Source organism: Delphinus delphis, chromosome 8, assembly GCF_949987515.2.
Source record: "Delphinus delphis chromosome 8, mDelDel1.2, whole genome shotgun sequence".
Taxonomy (NCBI): domain Eukaryota; kingdom Metazoa; phylum Chordata; class Mammalia; order Artiodactyla; family Delphinidae; genus Delphinus; species Delphinus delphis.
The window spans coordinates 109,384,891-109,408,401 of NC_082690.1; the positions used below are offsets into that span (position 1 = coordinate 109,384,891).

The 23,511-nt window shown below is 64.6% G+C and overlaps 2 protein-coding genes across 3 annotated transcripts; both read left to right on the plus strand.

Moving 5' to 3' along the window:
- The first annotated feature begins 4,917 nt into the window (after positions 1–4,917).
- Positions 4,918–20,610, plus strand: DUSP8 (dual specificity phosphatase 8). Of its 2 annotated transcripts, none has more exons than XM_060019517.1 (7): positions 4,918–5,044; positions 10,983–11,321; positions 12,765–12,903; positions 17,019–17,185; positions 17,689–17,848; positions 17,973–18,096; positions 18,345–20,610. In XM_060019517.1, the coding sequence occupies exons 2-7, from the start codon at positions 11,091–11,093 to the stop codon at positions 19,387–19,389; spliced, it is 1,866 nt and encodes a 621-aa protein (XP_059875500.1). In that variant the 5' UTR covers positions 4,918–5,044; positions 10,983–11,090; the 3' UTR covers positions 19,390–20,610. The 2 variants fall into 2 exon arrangements, with proteins under 2 accessions (XP_059875500.1, XP_059875499.1); XM_060019516.1 differs by lacking the exon at positions 4,918–5,044 and adding an exon at positions 7,555–7,700.
- LOC132430352 (uncharacterized) lies at positions 20,013–21,766 on the plus strand. Its single transcript, XM_060019738.1, is given in 4 exon segments — positions 20,013–20,038; positions 20,597–20,817; positions 20,820–20,928; positions 20,930–21,766. Coding segments are annotated over 4 exon segments (765 nt in total). The 3' UTR covers positions 21,339–21,766.
- Positions 21,767–23,511: the final 1,745 nt, after the last annotated feature.

Here is a 23,511-nt window from a genome sequence, read left to right on the forward strand (position 1 = left end):
AGCCACAACTACTGAGCCCGCCTGCCACAACTACTGAGGCTGCGCGCCTATAGCCTGTGCTCCGCAACAAGAGAAGCCACCGCAATGAGAAGCCCATGCATCGCAACGAAGAACTGCCCCCGTTCGCCACAACTAAAGCAAGCCTGCGCGCAGCAACAAAGACCTAACGCAGCCAAAAATAAATAAATAAATATTAAAAAAAAATCAAATGTGCCTATGAATCTCCCAGAGTTGTTAAAACACAGATTCTGGCTCCGCAGGCTTGGGGTGGGCGCTGAGAGTCTGCGTTTCAACAGGCTCACAGGTGATGCTGACACAGCTGGTCCGGGATGACTATGAGTTACGAGTTAGGTGGCGCTAGGAGATATCTGCTAGAATGTTCCTCGCAGCACTGCTCCATGTAGGAAAACAAACCAAACGTCGACAGAGGAAATCCATTCATCAACGGAAACCTGCACAACAGCTACAATGGATGGACGAGCCTCATCTGCATCAACAAAGATGAACAGACTGCAACGTGAAGAAAAGCAAACTGAAAGAGAACAGTTACTATGATTCTTATACGTAAATATCTTAAAGCGTACAAGATAATACCATGTGGTGTACATGGGGCTTAAACATGCAGCAAAATGATAAAGACAGAGCCAGGAAGACACTTGCCATCATGAGTGGAGGCTGTCTCTGGACAGAGGGGCAGGAGAGGTCCAGGGAGCCCGCGGGGGTCTGCACTGTTGCTTTCTAACCTGAAGCAAAATGGGAAAATGCTGACATGTTTGGGTCTCAGAGTTATAGGTGTCTGTTATATCATTCTCTGTATTTACTTGCACATTCTAAAACTGTCATAAGATACTAGGAGAGAAAATAACCTGAAATGTGTTAGTAAAAGCTAAGAAGGAGGACTTCCCCGGTGGTCCAGTGGTTAAGACTCCTCGCTTCTGCGGCAGGGTCACTGGTTGGATCCCTGGTCAGGGAACTAAGATCCTGCAGGCCCTGAGGAGTGGCAAAAAAAAAAAAAAAAAAGCATATAGAAGGATGCTGCTTCACTGCACTGCTTTTAATAGCCAAGGTATGGAAAGAATGTAACGCATAGAAATGGAGAATTGGTTCAAGTGTCACCGCACACCCACAAAATACAATACCACAGACATTTACAGTCAGGTTGTGGGACACGGGAACGTGGATGAGCCTCAAAAGTATTGCCTTGAGTGAAAAAAGCGAGACACAAAAGAATACACGCCTCCTGTCTCCGTGTCTATGAAGTTCAAGAACAGGCAACATTAACTGACGGGGATCTTCAGGAGGGCGGGGGAGAACGGGCTGGGAAGGGTCGCGAGGGAACTTTCTATGACTTGTTATGCCACGGATACAGGTATACTTATTTGTTGAAACACTGAGTTGGGAGTCAGCAGGAAAAAAGGAACCCCGCTTTTCCTTTGCCCGGAAAGAAACTTTAAGAAATGCCCGGGAGGGCGCGGTCCCGCGGCGAGGCGGGCGCAGGCGGCCGGCAGGGGGCGCGCACGGACCGCGTGGACGACCGCGCTCGCACCTGCCGGCCGGGGGCGCGGGTCCCTCGGGGGCTGCGGGCTGCGAGCGCGCAGGGCAGGCCTGGCCGGACCTGAGCCCTCGCGGCCGCGGCTCCTCCCCGGCCCCGTGCAGGGCCCTGCTCCACCCTGGGGACCCTGAGGCGGCGGCCGCGATCACCTGCCCGGCTTGGACTTTGACCCGCCTGGCGCGGCGGCCCCAGCCGGAGGCCGGGCCCCGCTGGGGAGACGTAACCCCCGCGAGGCGTTCCTGCCCCTCCACAGCCGCGCCCCGCGGAGATGCAGGCTCCCCGCGCTGACCTGGGCGGGTCTGGGGGCGTGAGCGGCAGGGACCACCGCCCAGGCAAGGCGCCTAGACCGCTGGCCCTCCGCCTGGGCGGAGTAGGGGGTTGGGGGTGGCGAAGGGGGAAGGGATAGAGTCTAGCCCCGTGCTGCAGAGAACCCAGGGCCAGAGCTGGTGGCCTTGGAAGTCACTGTCCTCTCCAGAGTGGGTACCACTGCCCCATCGTTTTGCACGAGAAATGACCCTTAGGATTATAAAATAATCCTGGCCTGGGAACTCCCTGGGGGTCCAGTGGTTAGGACTCCGTGCTTTCACTGCCGAGGATGCAGGTTCAATCCCTGGTCGGCGGAACTAAGATCCCGCAAGACGCGAGGTGAAGCCAAAAAACTGAAATGAAATGAAATAAAATAATCCTGGCCCAAACACACTCCCCTGGCCAAGCACAGAAGGGGGAAGCTGCAGGCCACCGCCACCCCCCAGAAGGGACACTAGGACACCATCCCCTTCCCTCAGTTTACTGCTGCCTGCTCAGGCCTAGAGCCAGAAGCTGCTCCTGGGGCCACATGCAGGTGCTAACCACATCTGGGCCAGGAAAAAGAGCAGCCCACCTGGACGGCCCTCCCTTCTCCTCTCCACTGTGCTCGTCCTGGGCCTGGCCCCGGGACCAAGCCGAGCTGGGCATCCTCCCACCCCAGGCAACAGCTCCTCTATCCTCCCACTCCTGCGGGTCTCAGGGCCTTTGGGGGGGTCTGTCCATGCTTCCCCAAGGGCCTCAGTTACAGGCTCAGGCCACCAGGCCAGCTGGGGTGCTGAGCCTGAATCCTCCTACCCCCTCCCAGGACCCAGCCTCCTCCACTTTTCAGACATGGAGTGAGCCCAAAGGTAGCAAGGCCACTGCCACACCCCACACTCCATCGCGGACCTGACCTGGCCATGCACGGGGGTTGGGCATCTCCCTGAGCTCAGGTTCCACCTCCAGCCAGGGCTTCTCCCCTAGGCAGGACCTTCCTCCTTTGGGGCCCACCTGGGGCAGGGAAAGAGGAAGGACCTGATCCCAGCCGCAGCCCCATCCCCCCTCCACCCCCCACGGATGTTTGTTATTCCTACGTGCTGGCTCTGAGCCAGGAACACACTCTTCCCCCCCCCAACACACACACCCCATATACTCAAAGTTACCTGGGCACTCCTCAGGCTTGCAAGGGAGGGGCCCCAAGCACTCACTAAGCACCTACTGTGTGCAAAGCTCTGAGGCCAGAGATCCGGAGAACTGAGCATGGGAAAGCCGAGAGGCCCTCCAGAGCCCTACCCATCCCCCTCCTGCTGCCCTCTCCCAGTCCCACTCAGAGCTCTGGGGTCCTGAGTGCCCACCTGTCCCAGGACGGTGCAGGAAGCAGTCCCCTGCAACGTTTTTTGTGAACCTTCATTCAAACAGCCTCTCAGATCCCTCCCTCCATGGGAAGGGGCTGCACTCCCTGGGGGCCAAAGCCTCTCTTGGAGCCCTAGGGTGGCCCCCCGGGGACCTGCCATGGCTGGGGGTTCCAGGCTGGAGGAGGAACTGCCCTCGCTCTCCACCTGGTAGCCCTGGGGGAGGAGTTTTAGGAATGCTTAGGCCGTCTGGTCACATCTCCCCCCAAAAATAATTACCTTCAAAGACTCCCAGGGCTCCTTGGCTCCCTGGGCAGGGGTCTTTTCCCCTTTCCCAGAGCTAAGCCCCCAGTGTCCGACACAGGAGCTCAGTACACATTTGGCCCATCGTAGATGCATGATAGCATGTCCCCTTCCGCCTCACCCCCTCCCCCTCAGCTGCTCTGGCACCCGGCGGAGAGAAAAGGCCTTTCCAGCCTGGGGTGGTCCCTGCTGCACCAGGGCGCTTACTTGGCCTCCAGTCACTGCTTGCACGTCCCATCTTGGGGTGACCACCCGGACGCCCACCGGCTCCAGGGTATTTCCGCTCGACACTTGCCCAAGGTGTAATTACCTATGTTTGTTCCCGCTCTGGACAACCAGCGTCCAAGCGCCCAGTGGTTGTGTTCCAACCGCGGTCGGCTAGGGGCGGACCCTCAACTGCCTTTACGGAGCGGTGGGGGTCACGCTGTCAGGTCGGGTCCCCTAGAGCGCTGCTTAGGGGCCACTTTTCACTGTAAGCGACAAAGTCTGGAGGTCATCGGTGGGGCTGGGGGAACAGCGCTGCACTGGGGACCGCCCCCCACGCACACCACAGTTCATGAGACATGTGACCTGAGGCAAACTTTCTCGCCTCTGAGCTTCTCATTTCCTCCCAAGTAAAATACAGACCCAGGTTCCCACCTCCAGGGGTCGTGGAGAGGGGAAGCGCGGATGCCGCAGGTAAAGCGCCGCGCAGGGCCGGGCTCGCAGTGCGCGCTCTTGCCGGGCCCCGGGCTAAGCAAGGCTCTCCCCGCGGCAGGCCCCGCACGAACAAAGGCTGCGGGGAGAGGAGGGGGCGCCGGCTCCGGCCAGGCCGGCGGGGAGAGAACCCTCGTGCTCGGAACCCGGACAACTGGACCCTCCGCGGGTGTGTGTGCGACGAGTCTTAGGGTCTCCGGGTGGGGCCGAGGGCTGGGACTGAGAGGTCTTCCAGGAGGTGGGGTCCCGGCGCGGGATCGGACACCGCGCGGCCCCTTTAAGAGCCGGTGCCGGGGTGAGGGGTGAGGGCAGAGGGCGCCGGGCGGCGGCGGTGAGCCTGGCCCCCCGCCCCCTGCCGCCGCCGCCGCCTTTAATCTGCACCCGAAGCCCGGGCTCCGGCTGACGTCACCTGCCCCCGAGCCGTGCACGCTGATTGGCTGCAGGTGACGTCAGGGGCTTTTTTCGCTCGGCATGACCTCATCCCCGCCGGCGGCCCCGCCCTCCGCCCCGGGCCTGTCACTCGCATCTGAGCGCGGCGGCCGAGCCGGCTCCGCGGCCCCCCCGCCGGACGCCGGAGCCCGAGCCCGAGCCGGAGCCTCACCGGCCGCGCCCGCCGAGCCGCGGGGTGGGATGCGCGCCGCGAGCGCGCGTGCCCGCCCGCAGTGCGCGCGCCCGGGCCCGTGCGAGCGCTCCCCGCGGCGGCGGCGACGGCGGCGGCGGCGACGCGGCCCGCGCGCTCCCCCGGCCCCTGCCCCGGCTGCGCGGGCCCCCGCCGGGCCCATGGGCTGCGCGGCCGAGCGGGCGCTCTGAGCGCGGCGCGGGTCCCCGGGGCGGCCCGGAGGCGAGCGTGAACGAGGTGAGCGGGGGCGCCGGGCGCGGGGCGCGGGGACGCACGGGGCGCCGGCGGGGTGGGGGTTAACCGGCGCGCGGCCGGAGCGCCCTGCCCGGCCGGGGGGGCGCCGCGTAGGGAGCGCTCGGGGGGCTGCGCCGGGCGGGCACCCGAATGGAGGAGACCGTCTGGAGGTGAGCGGCGCCGGCCCGCGGGGCGCTGGCCCCCAACCCGGCTTGCGGGGACACCGCTGACCGGGCCGATAAGTCCCTCCCCCGCCTACCGCGGCGCCCAGCGGACCCCGGCCCGGCCCACACCCGGCCACCGCTTCGCCACCTTTCTCCGCGCAATTCCTTCTTTTTTTGGTGGGGGAGGGGCATGAATTAAGGACGAGGAGGACCATTGCGATCCAGCGTGGATCTGTACGAGCCTCTGCGCAAGCCCCAAACGCCCCCGGACGGCCCCCTGCTGGGGCCAGAATTGGAGAAGATCGTCCTTTCCCGGGCCGGGCTGGGAGATGCGGAGGCCTGGGCCATAGGAGCAGAGGGTCTTTGGCCGGTGGGAGCCTCAGGACAGAGGTCGTTCCGCGTCCGGCGGGGAAGGACTAGAGATCCATCTCCCCGGTCTGGCCAAGCTACCATGGGCTCCCCCACCTCGGGGTGCTCAGCTGGCCTCTGCGGAATAAAGGCCATCCGCCAGCCTGCTGCAGACGCGGCGGGGGCTGGGGGAGGGGCTGGCACTGCCAGGCTGAGTGCAACCGTTCTCGTTCAGCCTGTGCGCCCACCTTGGGGTGGGGGGTATGTAATAGTCTGGCCTGGAGGGGAGGGGGCAACAGTGCGCCCAGCCCCCACCAGGTCATCCCTTCTGGGAGAATTTGCCTTCTAATTTCCTGCTGCAAAAATGCACTGGCTTCTGCAAAGTGGAGCGCTGGGGCCTGGGCTCCGCAGTAATGAGGGGGCGGGGGTAGGCGGTTCCATAGGATGGAGGAGAGAGGTGACAGGATCTAGTGTGGCGTCTGCAGTTTTCTTGTGCAGCTTGTGGGGGGGTGCTGGAGGCCAGGGGAGCGGTGTTCTTCCTGCCCTGTGCCCCTGCTGCTGGGAGTCTGCGGAGGTCTGAGGGTCTGTGCACTCCCCGTCATCTCCCTGAGACCTTGCTCCCAGGGCAGCCCCGGGAATGAGTGTAGCATCCAGCGCCCCGTCCTGCTCAAGGAGGACAGATGTCCCATGTGTTCGCTCCTCAGATGGTTGATAAGCACCTGCCAGAGATGGCCAGATCATGTGACCAGGAGCTGGGAGTTCATCTTGAAGTCTGGCTGGAACACCTCCTGCTGTAGTCAGCCTAGGGCCCCAGAAGAGTTGCTGGGCAGGTTCTGGTCCCCTGCTGCCCACAGCCCTTGGGAAGGCTCCTGGGCCCCAGAGGCTGCCTCTGGGAAAAGCAGGTTCCATGCACAAAGATGCAGAAAGATGCCTAAAGTCACCTTCTGCTCCAGGACCCTTCCCAGCATCACCTCTCTTCTCAGGCTGAGACTGACCTTGGGGCCCAGAAGCTTCAACCAGGCAGAGAGCTCGGGGGACCATGGGCTGGGGGTGGAGGAAGCCAGAGAGTGTCTGCACATGTCCTAGATGTGCAGCTCATAGGGAAAGGAGAGGAAGGGGCCAAACCCACAGCAAGAGTGATGTGGGTCAGACTCTGACCATCGGGGCTGTATAGGCGGAGGCCGCCTCTGCCTGAACCCCTCGGGACAATGACGGGTAGATGCTGGCGCAGGTATTTAACATGGCGGGGGGTGTGGGGGGGAATGGTGACCCGCAGAAGTTTTGCAGATCAGTGGGGCTAAAACAAGCCAGGCAGGAACAGAGGAAACCTAGATTCGTAGGGTCCCGAGCCTGCCTTTCCAAGGACCCACACGCCATGCTAAGCCCTCCTATCCCAGTTCAGCCCCGATCCGCGGGAACTGAGCGGGTAGGGCCTCCACCCCACTGTCTCCCAAGTCCATAGCCTCCCCAGGACAGGCTGGCTCTGCTTGGCCTTGCCAAGCCCAACCGGGACAGATGAAGGCCAGCTTGGGTCCTGTGCCACTCACCCCAGAGAGCTGAGGGGGAGCAGAGAGTGGGGGCGAGAACATCTGGTAACATAAAGGGTCAAGCGAGCTGACCTGGTCTGTGCACGTGGGCCCCCTGCCGCTGGAAGGTCACCCCCTACCAGTCTCTCTCCTGGCCTTCTGAGTGTAGCAGTTTCTGCCTCCAAACCTTCCCCTGGGTCAGAGTGAGCTGACACCCAGCATCTTGGGTCCGTCCACCGTCAGCTCTTCCTGAGGCCTGCCTGTGTGACCAGGCTCCGCAAGGGCTGGAGATACACTGTGAGTGAGCTGCGGTCTCTGTTTGCCCGTCTCTGGGGGTCATGGATCCCTAGACGCTGAGCGCAAAGTCCTCTGGTGAAGATGCCCTTGATTGGGAGTTTCCTGGTCATGCATGTGCTCAGGGACATGGATGTGCCGCGTGGAGGATGTGGGAGCCCGTGTGAGGACATGCGTCAGCTGCACCTGGGGTTCAGGCACCCTGGGGTCTCGGGGCATTCAGCATACAGCATGTGAGAACGCACGCGTCCAGTGACCACATGAATGTGCACACGCACTGTCATGAGAATAACTGCACACAGAGCTGGGGTGGACTCGGGGAGTGGGGTAAGTACCAGGCCCTGAGCTCAGCCAGTGTGCCGAGGGGCGTGTCCAGCCTGCATGCAGCACGGGGGCCAGGCAGCGCTGCGTCTATGGACCTGGCCTCGGGGAGCCCGGGTACTGCCTGCGGCCTCCTAGGCCATGCCCAGCCAGGGCAGGGGCGGGAGGGGCCTCCTTCTGCTGTTGGGCTAGGAACTGCTGTCTCCCTGGCCCTGGGCCCGCTGATAGGGGTGTGTGGGGCTGTGCCTCCCTCACACCTGGCCCAGGCTCTGGGTGCTCTCTCCCCAGGGAAGGGGTCTCGCTGAGCCTGGGGTGGGTCTTAAAAGCGGGGAGGCCCAGGCCCTACCATGTCTGTTGCCTCTGTGCCCACCTGGCCTATTCTAGCCCCACTGCTCTGCTCAAGGCTGCCCTGAGCGTCTCCACCCCTCCCACCCTGCTGCCCAGCTCCAGGCCCTGACCCGTGTGTTGCACCTCAGGAGGTGACGGGTCTACGCCGCAGGAGCTCCAGGTCCGAGGAGGCCCTGTGGGTGCGGGTGCCCACCCAAGAGGCCAGCTCGGTGTAGGTCTCTCAAAGGAGGGGTGCTCTGGCCAGACCTTGGTCTTTCAGAGAAGGCCTCCCAGGGGTGGGAGGGAGGGAGCCTGTGCACGTGGCTGCTGGAAGGTGAGGAAGGTTAGGACCCGGTGGAGCAGGATGGAGAGGGGCTGGCCCGGCTGGGGTGGTCCAGGCCCAGCTACTGGGCACCTGCAGGGTGGAGCGGGGTGGGAGCCAGCGAACGAGGAGGGGACCTGGCTCTGCAGAGCGAGCTGCTCCGTGCTGCTGCCGCAGGAGCAGCGGTTGCCTGGCACCTCTGCTGTTGCCATGGAGACGACGGAGGTGCCAACTTGCTAATGAGTCCCCCTCGGCTGCAAATAACAATACTACACTGGTTAATAGGGCCGAGCCGGAGGCTTCCTTGGGAGGTGGCGGCCGGGCGGGGACCAGGTACCGGGCCTGGGATCAAGCTGCCCCCCACTCCAGCCCTGCCCCCACTCTCCTCCCTGGGTCTCCAACCTCACCTCCCTGCCCCTCCTCTAGCCTCCTTTCCCATCTGTGGAGTGGGCAACTCTCCACGTCCCTCCGGTCATTTAAGGACCAGAGGGCGGGAGGCGCGCAGGCTGGCCACGGGGAGAGCGAAGGCCTCTCCCCTCCCTCCCCCTCCCTTGTCCCCGCACCAGAGTTCCATTTGGCTTCTGTCGTTTTCGGTGGGAGGTAGCCCACCCCCACCTAACCCATGAGGATAGGACCCTCTGGCCCACGGTGTCCTCAGCCCACTGCATCCCTGTCAGGGTCCTGGGCCTCTGAACTGGGCTGTGGTCCACATCAAAGGGTGGGAGGCTCTGCTCAGGCCTGCAGGAGCAGCGTGTAAAGGGGACCTGGTGGCCACGGCCTGCCACAGCCTTGACAAGGTTCAGGTTAGCACTCAGGAAAAGCGTCTCAGAACAGCTCAGACAGGAATCGAATTGGGGACCCCTTGGCACACAGGCAGGGACCCCCTTAGTAGGCAGGCCCTGTGGCTGTTGAACTTGCTTGGCGTGGCCTTCAGGAGGGCAGCAGCCCCAGCTACACCCCCAGGCCTTGCCCCGCAGTTGAACTGGAGTGCCTGAGGAGTGGGGTGTCTGTGAACGGGACCCCAAGGCCCCAGCACTGTTCAGGGCCATCCTGGCAACCCCCTTGTCAGCAGCTCCGGTGGCCCAGCCTGGGGCTGCCCACACCACGCAGGCCCGGTCCCCACCTGCCTTGCACCTCTGTGACCTCCGCCATCCCCCTCCCCAGCCTAGGAGCTCGCCCGAGGGGGTGGTCCAGAGATGGTGGCAGCTGTCCCCAGTGTCATCAGCGCTGTTTGAAAGGTGACGAGTGTCCTCAGGTGCCGCACCCCAACGCTCTCTGCAGCTACAGGCTGGGGGCTTGCAGAGGGGGTTCCCTCTCTGTGGTCCCTGGAGGGAGCATCTGTCTCCCGGCCTCCCCCACCCCCAAGATGGCTGGGGATGTGGCAGAGGGAAGACCCTGAGTGAATGGCAGCCGTGGACGCCCCGGGTTCTGTCCAGTCTCATTAATCGGGTTGATCCCACCCCTTCCCTGAGCCTCAGTTTCTGCAGTTTTAAAGCAAACTCATCGTCCTGATGCTGCATGCCTCCGGGGGGCGCTCTGAGGCTTGGGGGTGCCTAGAGAAAGGCCAGGCCTGGCAGGTAGGACGGGGGTGGCAGAGCCTTGGCACAAATTGTGGGAGGGGCCTTCCGCCCAGGCTCTGGAGCCCCCGTGTGCCCACCCACCTCCTGCTCCCTCTGGGCGCCCCTGAGCAGGGGGTCCTACATGCGGGTCACCCACACTGACCTTTGTCCTCGGGTGCCCCCCACCACACCCCATCCTTGGACCTACTGGTCCCCAAAAGGGGCCCGCTAGACCCCCGGCCATTGCTGTGCCCGGGGTGTCCCGCTGCACTGTCACCCCTGCAGGAGGAGGACGCTGGCCCATGGCATGCCTAAACCTTGGCCTGCAGAACTCCACGCCTGAACCCCCTCCAGCGCCCCGCCCTGGCTTCTGCCTCCATCACCTGGTGGAGGCAGCCCCTCCCCCCCCCCCCCCCCCCCCCCCCCCCCCCCCCGCCATCCAGATTATCAGCTTATGCAGCGATTGGGCTGCAGGGGCTGGAGACGGAGGGTGTGCCACGGACAGACGGGAGGGCTTGGCAGTGGGGGAGGGTGGGGGCATGTTCCGGACCCTGCCTTGCCCTGGGTGCGGGGAAGTGGGAAGATGTGGAGGCCGGATTGGGGAGAGGTCTGCATCCCAGGGGTGGGATGACAGGAGATGCAGGGGCAGAATGAGGTGTTCTGGAATGAGTGAGGGTCCGTGGACCCAAGGGCCCAGGAGAGGGGCCCTCAGGCCTCGTCCTGCCTTTCCAGCCCAGCCTGAGCCCCGAGGCCCTTCCCTCCGTGAGCCCCCACTCGCCTTGCCGTGTCCTGCGGAGAGGCTGGCGCCGTGACCGGGAGGGTGCAGCAGTGGGCGGGCCACTCCCGAGCACCCTTCCATGGGTCACAGACTCCCCGAGTCGAGCCCAGAGGGGTCAGGGAGCTCGACCTGCACAGAGGAGCCAGAGGAGCCAGAGGGAGGGAGGGCCCCACGGGCATACGTCAGGCCCAAACGCGCCGGTGCCCCTGGACCAGTGCCACCGCCAGCCCCTCGGAGGCCGGCCCTGCCGATGCCCACCCCCGGGGCCTGCAGCGCCTCTCACAGTCTGCCTGTCCTTACAGGTCTGGCGCCATGCCCAGGCACTCGGAGCCCTAGGCCACACCCGGGCAGTGGGAGCGGCCCCTGCTCACTCCCGGGCTCACCCCCTCCCCACTGCCCACTGCCACGCCATGGCCGGGGACCGGCTCCCTCGGAAGGTGATGGATGCCAAGAAGCTGGCCAGCCTGCTGCGGGGTGGGCCCGGGGGCCCACTGGTCATTGACAGCCGCTCCTTCGTGGAGTACAACAGCTGGCACGTGCTCAGCTCCGTCAACATCTGCTGCTCCAAGCTGGTGAAGCGGCGACTGCAGCAGGGCAAGGTGACCATCGCGGAGCTGATCCAGCCCACCTGTCGCAGCCAGGTACCGCCTCGTGCCCGCCCATCCCCTCCAGGGTCCTCCGGGGGCCTGGGCTGGGGCAGCTCCCCTTCCTCTGCCTTCGAACCTAACCTGGGCTCCTAAGGGTTGGAATCTGAGCCATTGTAGAGCAGTTCCCCGCTCCCTCTTAGGGCTACAAGAAGGCCCCTCCCCCCTCCGCTGACAGGTTCAACACCCGTCCCCCCTTCCTTCCCTCCCAGAGCCACTGACCCCGTCTGGGTCCCCACTCGGCCCGCACTCTGATGGCTGTGTGGACTTGGAAGAGGACGGGCCTGGTGGCCGAGGGTCTCACGCAGACAGCTCATGTCCCCAGCCCCCCGTTCTTTCCCCTCCGGAGTCTTGAGGACCCGGAATTCTCTCTGTGGCCCCCAAGAATGTCTCAGGTCACCTGCAGAGAACAATCCTGTCTCTATTCCCAAGGAGTGTTGAGTCCGCACTGGGGAGGGACCGGGACTGCTGGGCCGTGACCTGGGAAGGCAGTGGCACCTCCAGTGGGGGAGGGGTGGCCCGCCAGGCAGCCCAGAGCCTGAGGGAGGGGTCTTGGTCTCAGGCCCTGCCCCGTGCAGAGCTGGGATGTGAGAGGACCCAGATGGGAGTCCCCCCACCCCAAGGGCAGAACCGGCTCCCTATGGCTACCGTGAGGGGAATCCAGTGATTAATAACCCCTAGCGAGGTCTCCCGGCCAGGACGCTCTCCCATTGGCTGCCGGTGACATCATCTGGCCCAGGGTTGGCAGCTCAGCTGGCTTAAGGGCTGAGCGTGCTTGGGGGGCGGGGCATCAGCTGCCGTCTGAGCGGGAGCTGCTCCACATCTGGGCCCCGGTGGCATCCGAGGGGCGGGGGCAGCCGGAACCCCCCGCTTCCTGCTGCTGCTGCCTGGATCACTGGGGGGAGGGGTCTTGCCGCAGCCCTCAGTTTCCCCATCACTGGCCGGGGAGGAAAGGAGAGCCCAGACCCAAAGACCCCCCCCACTTAAGAACCCCCGAAGTGTGCCTCCCGGGTCCCTAAGGAAGAGTTGATTTCCCTCAGCCTCCCTGGGAGCCAGCAGCCCCGGCCTCCCTGTGCGCCTGCCACCTGGCCCCTGTGTGCACCTGCCGGGAGCCCCACTGCCTTCCCCGTGTCTCCTCCACGCGGGCCTGGCCCACAGTGTCTGTCACCTTCACTCGTGTGAGTGCGCGCACCGGGCTCGGCCACGTCGGGGATGCGTGTCCCCCTGGCCCTCCCCGCTCCGAGGGTCTGCCCGTGTGGCTGTGGGCATTTACACCTGTCCAGGTGTGAACTGTGGCTGGGTGCCTGCCCCCACTCCCCTTGGGGCACCCAAGCGGCAGCCCCTCCCTTCCATCCCCCGACCAGCGGCAGCAGTGGCAGCAGGGGGTGTGGCAGCTGGCAGGTGCCCAGCCACCCTGACCTCTGCCCTCTTGGCCCCCAGGTGGAGGCCACGGAGCCGCAGGACGTGGTGGTCTATGACCAGAGCACAAGGGACGCCAGCGTGCTGGCCGCAGACAGCTTCCTCTCCATCCTGCTCAGCAAGCTGGACGGCTGCTTCGACAGCGTGGCCATCCTCACAGGTGCGTCTGGAGGCCTCTCTCCCCGCCGCCGGCAGCTTGGCGGGGGCGGGGGGGGGGTCTGTCTCAGGAGTCATGTTCTGGCTCTGCCTCTGCTCTCCTCTCTGAGCCCGGAGACCAGTGTGTGCTGCGGCAGTGGGGGCCTGGTGGGGATGAACCTCCGTAGCTCTGGAGTTCTCAGGGGCTCCAGGGACCCCTCCTCTGGGCCACCACACTTCAGAGCCCCCTCCAGCACAGGCCCATCCCCACCACCAGCAGGTGAAGAGGGGGACAGGAGGGAACCCCCGACACAGGCCTGGGGCAGGGGAGATGGGGGAGGAATCTAGGCCAAGACCCGGTCTGCCTTGGAAACCAACCCCACCCCGCCACACACACGCACACGCACACGCACACACGGCACTGAGCCAGAACTTGTCCCACACCGGGGGGGGGGGGTCCCCTGAACACTCCAGCTGGCACAGGTGGCCTCACAACAGCCTGCTTGATCATGACTGCTGTCTGGTGGGCGAGTGGAAGTCCCCACAGGGCTTCCCATTCCCCAGAAGCAGCCTGGCCAGCCCCCCATACACACACGCACGCATGCAGGCTGCACTGTGGTTCTTACCCACTCCTTCCTCCTGTAGGCACTGGCTAACATACTTCTGCAGAATCCACCCCCTGCCCAGGTGGCCCAGGGCCTGTCCCAGGGGCATGTGGCCTCCCTGCCTGGGTGCCCCTGGCCTCTCGTTGCCCAGGGCCATAGCAGGCGGGGGGGGGGCACGCTGGCGTCACCCCCACCACCACACAGCTGGTGGGATGCTTCGGTTCATTCGGCACACCTGCCCTGAGCATCTACTGAGCACAGACGGGGGTGCTGGTCGGTGGGCACGGGAGAGGGGCGGCTGCAGGTGGGCTCCATCAGCTGCAGGAGCCAGGCAGCTCTGGGCAGACCTCTCAGAGGAGGGGCTGCACGAGTGCATGCTGCCCTCTACACGTGCGTCGTGTCCAGGAGAGAGGGCTCTGCAAGGCCGGCTCTGCGAGGTCAGAGGGTGTCTGCACCTGGCTCTGTGTGTGTGTGTGTGCGCGTGTGTGTGTGTGCATGTGCGTGCGTGTGTGTGCGTGTGTGTGCGTGTGTGTGTGTGAACTCTGGGAACCAGAAGCCACAGAAATGCAGATCCTCTGATTTAGCCGCTGGGCTCGGTTTGGGGACCAAGCAGGGGGGCAGTTTTACAGGGGTCCTGGGCAGAACGGGAACCCTCCCAGGGCCCAGATGGGAGCCCCTGTGTGTGTGTGTGGACGCACGTGTGTCCCAGCCAGAAGTGACAACCAGAGGTCCTTCTGGGAGTCTGAGAAGAGGGTACTGGAGCAGCGCCCTCCCTTACCCCTGGGCTGTCCAGGGAAAGCCCAGAGCCTCTCATGGTCTGTCTCCCTGGGGGGCTGAGGGGGGTCACCTGGGACCCGGCCGTGCCCTACCTGGCTCACTCAGCCTTAGGAAGCACTGCCTCACCCTGCAGGGTTAGAGTATTCGCTCCCATTTCTCTGAGGGCCAAGCCAGGGAGAAGCCGTGACCCCCCACCATATGGGGAAGGCTCACAGTGACGCCAAATCAGGACCCGAACTTGGGGACGGCCTCCTGGCCTGGCCCACGGTGCCCACCTGAACCAGTGAGAACGGCAGGGCAAGGCTGAGGGGATTAGAGCGATGCTGCCCGCCCACAAAGGGGAAGTGAGTCTCTTCTCGGGGATCACCAGCACCGCAGAAGCCAGAAAGGAGGACCAGGCCCCCTCCGTGGGTGGGGCACAGCCAGAGAGAAGGCAGCTCCAGGACATCGAGGTTTGCTGGAGAGGGCCGTGCCGGGGTCCAGAACCGGCTGCCGTGACCAATGCCGCGCCCCTCCCCCCACAGCTGCTCCGCTGGTGACGTCCGGTGGGGGCGGGCATGGGAAAGGGAGCCTAGCCCTTTAAGCGGCGGGCGGTCCTGCCCGAGCCGGCTGCGCCCCGGTGCGCGTCCCTGCGGAATGCGGGCTGGTGATGTCGCCGCAGGCGGCTCAGCCCGCGCGCGTCGCCCTCGCACCCTGGTCGGAGACGGCGGAGGGAGCAGCCCCTGCGCGGAGGGTGGGTGCGGCCCCAGCCTGGGACCGCGGCGGGGCGGTGGGGGCTCCCGGGCGCGCCGCCCCGGTCCGAGCAGGAGCGCGTGGTGGAAGAGGCGGGTGGGGCCGGGAGTCCTCCCAGGACGTGCGCTTTTGTGCGGGTTCGGGGTTTCATTGTGAAGCCTGGGAGCTGCGTGTGGCTTCCCCTGACCTGCAAGGCAGAGAGAGCAGGGGGTTGGGGGGGGTCCCTCCGGAAGGAAGGTGCCCTGGAGAGCCCTCGGCGAGGCCCTGAGAGTCCGGGCCGGGGTGGGGGTGGGGGACCTGCAGAGGGTCCAGGGCTGCTGGCACCCTCCCTTGTCACCCATCCCCAGAACCTGGGGTGGCCCTGAAATCGCGGAAGGACTGCAGTCTCAGGCCGTACCAGACCTGGTGTCTACAGCGGGTTTGTAGGGGGCACCCCAAGCTGCCTGGCTCTTCCTGGAGGGGGTTCCTGGGGGTTCCAGGAATTGCAGCAAAGGCTGGCAGGTCTCTGCACCTGCCTTGAGACTCTCTTTAGGTGGGAGGTTCCTGATGGAATTCCCCCACCTCCATACTTGTCTGTCTTTGACGCTGAGAGAGCAGAGAGTAGGGGAACCAGGGCAGAGGAGTCTTGGGAGAGACGGTGCAGACCCTGCCCGTCCGCAGTGGGCGCTGTCCTCCAGCAGGAGTATCCAAGGGGCCCCTGGCTCTGGACTGTGAGTTGGGGCCCACCCTGGCACCCAGCTAAGCCCACCTCCCCTCCTGGGGACCTGAGAGCCACGGCATTGTCAGTCACCTGCCTCTCCCTGTCCAGCCAGCAGGTTTCTGAGGAAGGGACCCCTTTCCCTCCAAGGCTTATACCTCCACACCCCTAGGCTGGAGGTCCCCCACCTCTGTGGCCCCCCAAGGTCAAGGCTTTGTTGGGGGCACAGGGTGTGCACACGTCAGGCATTCTAGTTGGGCACCGAGCTGGACCGGGGCAAAGGCTGAGGCCACCAGGCATCTCTGTCCTCCGGAATCAGCCAGGTCTCTGGCACCAGCTGTGTCTGTGGGGCAGGGCAGGAAAGCACAGGGCACCTGCCTGGCTCCCCTGCCTCCTCCGCGGGATGGGGTAGGCCTTGGCCCAGTGGTTTCTTGGTCCTCTTCCCTGAGCCTCATAACAATGCCTGGGGCGCACAGGACCAGGACACTGAGGCCCGCGGTCACTCGCAGAGTCAGACGTGTGCCCGTGGGCCCCCCTCAGCCCTTTCTGGCCAGCGGAGGGTCTCCCTCCACCAATCTGGCCCAGCGCACACGTGCGGGAAAGGCGGCAGGACACATGCCAGCCACGTGTATAGCGCGTGGCCTGCGCGCTGCCGGTCCCCAGCGTTCCCAGCTCTCAGCCCAGCCTCTGCTCCTCCGTAGTCCCCTGCTGGGTGGAATGGAGCCGTAACCTGAGCGCAGATGCCCCTGCTGGCTGTGCCAGCTCCAGTGGGTGATGTCATGCCCAGTGTGGGGGGGCAGGCTGGCCCTCAGAAGCCCTTGCCTCCCGGTCCTGGCATCCAAGCCTGGCCCGGGGCTCCTGGCCAATTGGAGGCAGGGAGGGATTGCATCAGCCCAGGGGGAGAGGCAGGAAGGCCCAGCCTGGCCCAGGCCACAGTGTGAAGGGGCTGGTGATACCCCTGCAGGAAGACCCCCGTGGCCTCTGAGCCCGCCCCTCTGTGGGCCCTGCACGTGCAGGGCCCATCATTTTTATGGGCCCTGACTTTTATGGGCATCACAGCAGCGTCCTCAGCGAGGCCAGCCCCTGATTAGTGTGAGGAGGAATTAGCGCAGGGGCAGGTGATGTAAATGTGCCGGCCCACGCCCCCGCTGCGATGAGAATGGCCTTCCAGTACCAGCACGGAGACCAGGTGCTCAGGCCAGAGGCTCGCCGATTGGGCTGGGCGTCCGGGTGGGTGTGGCTGAGCCGCGGTGGTGGGTGGGTGGCCTGGCTCCCCTGCCCCAGCCGGCCCACCCCGTGACGCATGTCTCTCCGCTTCTCCTCCTGCAGGGGGCTTTGCCACCTTCTCCTCCTGCTTCCCCGGCCTCTGTGAGGGCAAGCCTGCCGCCCTGCTGCCCATGAGCCTCTCCCAGCCCTGCCTGCCCGTGCCCAGCGTGGGCCTGACCCGCATCCTGCCTCACCTCTACCTGGGCTCCCAGAAGGATGTCCTGAACAAGGTGCGTGCACCGCCGGAGTCCGAAGCAGGTCCTAGGCTGGTCTGGGGGAATGACGGATGCACACAGGTGTGGGGGAAGCACGGGTTGGGGGCGCGGGAGGACCCAAGGGGGCCTGGCAGGACCAGAGCAGGGCTCGGGCAGGGCCTGGCCAGGCTGGGTGGAGAGGCAACTCCCTGCCCCTTTGGCAGTGCAGCCCACATGCCAAACTGCTGATGTCACTGGGCCCCTGGCCAGCCCTGAAAGAACCCCGTGTTTTAAAAATGGTGACGAGGGAAGAGGGTAAAGCCACCGCCCAGGCAGCCCAGCCATAAAATTCCTGGGAGCCTACGGCAGGCCAGGCCACAGGTGGGGCTCTCAGGGCCCGCCAGCCTCCTCACCACCCCCTCCCCAACTCTCCCCTCCTCCCCGCATGGGGCCTGCAGGCTCCCACCACAAGAGCATCCCAGCTTTCGGGCCTCCTGCCCAGCCGCACCCCCTTGCAACCTGTTCTCCCACCCTCCCAGGACCTGATGACCCAAAACGGAATAAGCTACGTCCTCAACGCCAGCAACTCCTGCCCCAAGCCTGACTTCATCTGTGAGAGCCGCTTCCTGCGCATTCCCATCAATGACAACTACTGTGAAAAGCTGCTGCCCTGGCTGGACAAGTCCATCGAGTTCATCGGTGAGGTGGACAGCACCCTCCTGCCCAGTCCCGGGGGAGGGCTGGAAGCAGGGGGCCAGGGGTCCTGAACCTGGGGTCGGGGAGGACTGCAGCCCCAGCCCTCACCTGGCCCCCCTGCCCTCAGATAAAGCCAAGCTGTCCAGCTGCCAGGTCATCGTCCACTGTCTGGCCGGCATCTCCCGCTCCGCTACCATCGCCATCGCTTACATCATGAAGACCATGGGCATGTCCTCCGACGACGCCTACAGGTAGCCCCTCCTTCCCGCCTGGGCCTGGCCCCTCCCCTCTCGACCACTAGCCACTGGATGGGCCCAGCAGTGAAGGGCACCCCCCTTTGGCTGCCCCAGCTGCAGATGGGGGCCTGAGCCTAGCCCCAGCACACTTGGGTCTGCACGTCAGCTCTGTGCCCCGGAGTGGGCAGTGGGGGCAGGGGAGAGTCAGGTGGGCAGCCTGGCCTGGCGGGAGCCCCGCCCCCACTGAGCGGCTCTCACCCCAGGTTCGTGAAGGACCGTCGCCCGTCCATTTCGCCCAACTTCAATTTCCTGGGCCAGCTGCTGGAGTACGAACGCAGCCTGAAGCTGCTGGCCGCCCTGCAGGGCGACGGGGCATCCCACCCTGGGACCCCAGAGCCCCTCCCGGGCCCTGCCGCCCCACTGCCGCCGCTGCCACCACCTACCTCAGAGAGTGCTGCCACCGGGAGCGCAGCGGCCATCACCACCAGGGAGGGCGCACAGGTGGGGGGTGGGGAGACCCCCACCCCCGCCCCCGCCCCGGCCACCAGCGCGCTGCAGCAGGGCCTCCGTGGCCTGCACCTCTCCTCTGACCGCCTCCAGGACACCAACCGCCTCAAGCGCTCCTTCTCGCTGGACATCAAGTCGGCCTACGCGCCGAGCCGGCAGCCCGAAGACCCCGGGCCCCCCGACCCCGGGGAGGCCTCCAAACTCTGCAAACTGGACAGCCCATCGGGGGGCGTGCTGAGCCTGCCCTCCCCCAGCCCCGACAGCCCGGACGCGCCGCCTGAGCCACGCCCCAGGCTCCGCCGGCGGCCCCGGCCCCTGGCCGGCTCCCCGGCGCCCGGCCTCGGCCTGAACTTCGGTGACGCCGCCCGGCAGACTCCGCGGCTCGGCCTCTCGGCCCTGTCGGCGCCCGGGCTGCCCGGCCCTAGCCAGCCGGCCGGCCCTGGCGGCTGGGCGCCACCGCTCGACTCCCCGGGCACACCGTCCCCCGACGGGCCCTGGTGCTGCAGCCCCGAGGGCGCGCAGGGCGCGGGCGGTGCGCGGTTCGCACCCTTCGGCCGGGCCAGCGGGCCGGGCGCGGGAGGCGGCGACCTGCGGCGGCGGGAGACGGCGAGGCCCGAGGCCCGGGACGCGAGGACCGGCTGGCCCGACGAGCCGGCCCCGGAGACACAGTTCAAGCGCCGCAGCTGCCAGATGGAGTTTGAGGAGGGCATGGTGGAGGGGCGCGCGCGCGGCGAGGAACGGGCCGCCCTGGGCAAGCAGGCCAGCTTCTCGGGCAGCGCGGAGGTTATCGAGGTGTCCTGACCGCGGCCGGGAGCGGCCCCTCCGCGGGGACCCGGCGCCCCCAGCCCCTCCGCTGCCCTCCCTCGGCTGGGCCCGCTATAAATACGTATTATATATAATGCAATGAAAGGTAAATGGTTTTACTGCGATTTTTATCGAGAAGTAAATATTTCCATTTTTTATTTATTTAAGCTGTTCATTCTGGCAATGACTTGGCAACAGTGCGGGCGGTCCTCGGAGCTCTATTTTTACTGTCTGGTATTTAAACTGAAGCCCACGTTTCTAAGCAATATGAGGCCACCTTCAGTTGCAAGCTGGGGTGCCAGGCCTGGGGTTCCCCCCTCCCCCCTCCCCCAGGAAACACTGCTGACCGTTGCAAAGAGGCTGCTGAGCTTTCGTGCACTTTTTACATAAGGGGAAAAAAAGATGAAAAAACCTTTGCCACAAACTGAGCCGCAGAACCTCCCTGCCCCTCCCCCGCCCCACGACCTCCTCTCCTCCCTCTTCCTTCTCTGCTCCTTTCTGGGCACTTCACCAAAGCCATAGGTGGGAGGAGGTGTCCCGGGAGCGGAGGAGGCACCGCCAGCCCCCCGGCCACCTCCAGGCGCCAGGTCTCGGTGCCCTAGAGGGCACCCCCACCGCCCATGCCCCCGGGCCCGTTGCCTGGCAGGTGTTGGGGGCCCAGGGTGTTCAGAGGACTGGGGTCTGGAAGAGGGGAAGAGCGCAGTGAAGGGGGCTCCCGAGTGTCAGATGACATGGGTCCACAGGGCAGGGATGCAGGTGGAATGCCCCCACCCCTGCCCGAGGGGAGGCTGCTGCCCTCTCCTCCGCTTTGGGGGTGCCCCCTAGCGCCAGCTGCCAGTGGGAGAGCCAGCAGGAGGGGGAGCTTGGCCCCTGGGGGGTGGCAGGCTGGAGGAGCTGGGCCGCCAGTGCTGGCTCGGCTGGTCAGAGGGGGCAGATAGATTTAGGGGCTTGTTCTGCAGGTGGAGGTCCCTCCAGGAGGAGTGGCTGCCTTGCAGAGGGAGGGGGCAGTCAGCGCCTGGCAGACCCTTATGCCTCCGGGGGTGGGGGCCTTAGCTTGGGAGGGCCGCCTCCACGTAAATATCCCTGATGTGAGCAGATGCAGGAGGTGTCCCCCACGTCTGCCCAACCTCCATAGGGGCCTCGGAGGAGAGAGACCCCTGTACACCCCTCTCCTCTCCTCTGAAGCCTCCCCGGTATCTTCCAGGTGACATGCCAGTCCCTACTCCCAGGTGGCTTTTTGGCCCAGGTGGGCCAGCCTGGGGGTGAGGGCAGGAGCAAAGCCCCAGCTACCCCTCCTCGGTCAGTGGGTCCCAAGGCTTTGGGAGGCAGGAGTGGGTGTCCCCCAACCTTCAGATGTCCTAGAGTGTCCAGGAGTGGGGGCTGGTCACCTTGGGGAGAGGCCAGGGGCTTGGCAGAAGGGGTGGCCTGGGCAGGACTGAGTCCTCAGGCAGGCCTTGCGGGGGGGGTGGGGGGCGTGCCTGCCCCCAGCTGCCCTCTAGCTGTTTCTTCTACTTGTTCTTCTTTTGACCCCCGCCTTATGTCCCGTCATCCCCCCTTTGAACAAAATTTCTGTTCCTGTTCCCTGTGTCCCCACCCCGTCCCCCAAGAGCATAAGCTATCATTGTTGTATTTGCAATCTATGGACTAGAGGTTTAACTATTTATTACTATTGGTTAATTATTATTATTATTATTGATTATGTAAATTTGCCTCCTGTCTGTCTATCGCGTTGTGTTCCTGAGGTGACCCCGGGTGTGGAGGATGCACTGGTCCCCACTCCGCGCCCTACCCCTAAGCTGTCCAGGAGACAGTGCTCAGGGCCGCTGGTTGGGCCCCACCACCCTGGGAGCGGGTCCCACGGCCCGTTCTCCCCGCCCTCCGTCCTTGTCCAGGGCTGGAGCCGCTGTGGCTTCTGTCCTGGGGCGCGTGGGGGCTGTTGCTCATGAGACGCTGGTCGAAGTGAGCAGCTGTGATGAGAGAAGGTCCCGTCTCGGCTGCCCCCTGCCCCCCATGCTGGCGGCACCGGGCACCGGGCAAGAGCCCCTTCCTGGTCACTTCCACCCACTGTCCCAGGCAGGGAGGGGAGGGGGCAGGGCCCCAGCTCTCTCCAAGTCTCTCTTGGCCCTCCCACCCCTCCTGCCGGCCCAGTGCCCCGGCATCAGGGGTCCCCCAGAATGGACCCGGCCCCCTCCTATTATTTGCTGGAAAGTCCAGCGGAGGAGAGGTGGCAGGTCCCCCCGCATGGCTCCCGGTCCCTCTGGACGGGGCTGCCCCACCTCAGAACCCCTTCCCAGCGCGGCCGCTCTCTCATCCCTGTCCTGTCCCCTTCTTTTGTATTTGGAAACGACGTGTTGTAATAAATCCTAAGATGGATGTTTTCTCCACGCCTCCGGCTGCCTCCTTCTTTGGGCTGGTGGGCGGTGGTGTAGAGGGGCTTCCTGGGGCCAGGAGGCTGGGGTGTGGGGCCTGGAGAGTCAGACTGCCCCCGACTCACTGCTCAGAGCCCCGAACCCAGAACCCAGTGGGCCTGCTGTGGCGGAGGGGCAGGTGTACGATGTAGCGCAGCCTTTTTTGCTGTTTCAGGCTACTGACAATTTAAGTAACTTAGAACCGTATAAAATGGAGGCTCAGTTTTCCCCTCAGCTGCCCCCACCCCACTCTCCAGAAATAACCACAGCTCCCTGCACACCTCCGTGTGTGTGCACGCGTGAGCAGCGTGTGGGTACACGCACGTACGTACCACACCACAGCTTGCCTTCCCAACAGAAATGGGGGTCTAGCTATACAGAGTGTCTACAACTGGCTTTTACGCTGTTGTTTAAATTACTCGTTGAAGGTTCAAGGCCCAAAGGCACACAAGGGTACCTGGTGGGAAGTACTGGTGTGTGTCCCCAGCCACCGGCTTCCTCTCCCTGGCACCAGCGCCCCCCTGCAGGCCTCCCTCCCTCACTGCCAGGGCTGCAGAGACTGCAGTGTCAGTGCGGCGGGGCTGAGGCTCCCCGGCCCACGTGTGTTTACAGCTGCAGCTCTGAGCGTCCGTGCCGTGCTCTCATGGGACACATTGTAGACCTGACTCCTCTGGGCCATTCCAAAGTGTGCCCGGCCGTTACTGTAACGACGGCTCTGACACGCTGAGCGCTAGCTCTGTGCCAGGTGCCACTCTCAGCATTTCCGGGGACCCTCACCTCCCAAGTCTCTGGGCAGCCTCCCCAGCAGGTCTGTGCCCTCAGCCCCAGCGTCCTCTGGCTAATGCAGTGCAACCTCCCCGCAGGGGGTCTGACCCTTCCGGAGGTTTGGCCTGCTTATCCTGGGGACCCTCCCCCTCTGCAAGCAGGCAGGTAGCCCAAACCAGGGCCACCGGCCAGACCTGTGTCTGTGCATGTGTGTGTGGCCACACACACGTGTTATATGAGCACACACACGCGTGTGTAGTAAACGTGTGGTCTCAAGAAGCAAGAGAATGTGCAAGGGCCAGGCCGGGAGGGCCAGGGCTGCCGAGGAGTTGGGTCCTTGAAGCTTGCACCCGCAGGAGTCCTCAAAGAGGCCGAAAGCTAGAAACACTGACTGCCTCTCTGGCGAGGCTATTTTTAGCCCGAGAACATCTATTTATAACTCTGGCAGCCCCCTGGAGTCAATGAAAGGAGGACTGGAAAAAGCTGACGGCCGTTTGGAGCAGCACCTAACCCTGAGGGAGGTGGGGTACCCAGCAGGGGCCCTGGGGCCAGTGGAAGACTCCGAATCCCCCAGGCTCCCAGGGGTCCACTTGCCCAAGCGCTGAACAAGCCAGGTCGTGAGGCTAGATCTGAACCCTGGGGGCTGGCCTCCCCCCTGCTCTCGACCACCACAGTCTGGTCCCCAGCACACCAGGTCTCCTAGATGCTAGGCACCCCTGCTTCTGCCTCTGTGTCTCCCCCCTAGGCCAAGGACTTTAGGCACTTGATGGCTTTGGGATGCGGGGGTGGGGGTAGATGGGTGGCATGGGATTGTCTGCGGCTGGTCTCAGCCTATAGACAGCGATGCCATGGGCTAGGGATGCCCACGGCCCCTGCCTGGGCCTGTCTTACTTGTGGACGCCCCCATAAGTAGGACACACACATCTCGGCAACGACCATCAGGGAA

Excerpts from the sequence above, each read along its gene's own strand:
- DUSP8 (XM_060019516.1), top strand. The coding sequence starts at position 7,638 with ATGTGCACACGCACTGTCATGAGAATAACTGCACACAGAGCTGGGGTG. Across the intron at positions 12,904-17,018 it reads CAGCGTGGCCATCCTCACAG|GGGGCTTTGCCACCTTCTCC; the intron begins GTGCGTCTGGAG and ends CTCCTCCTGCAG. Across the intron at positions 17,186-17,688 it reads AGAAGGATGTCCTGAACAAG|GACCTGATGACCCAAAACGG; the intron begins GTGCGTGCACCG and ends CCACCCTCCCAG.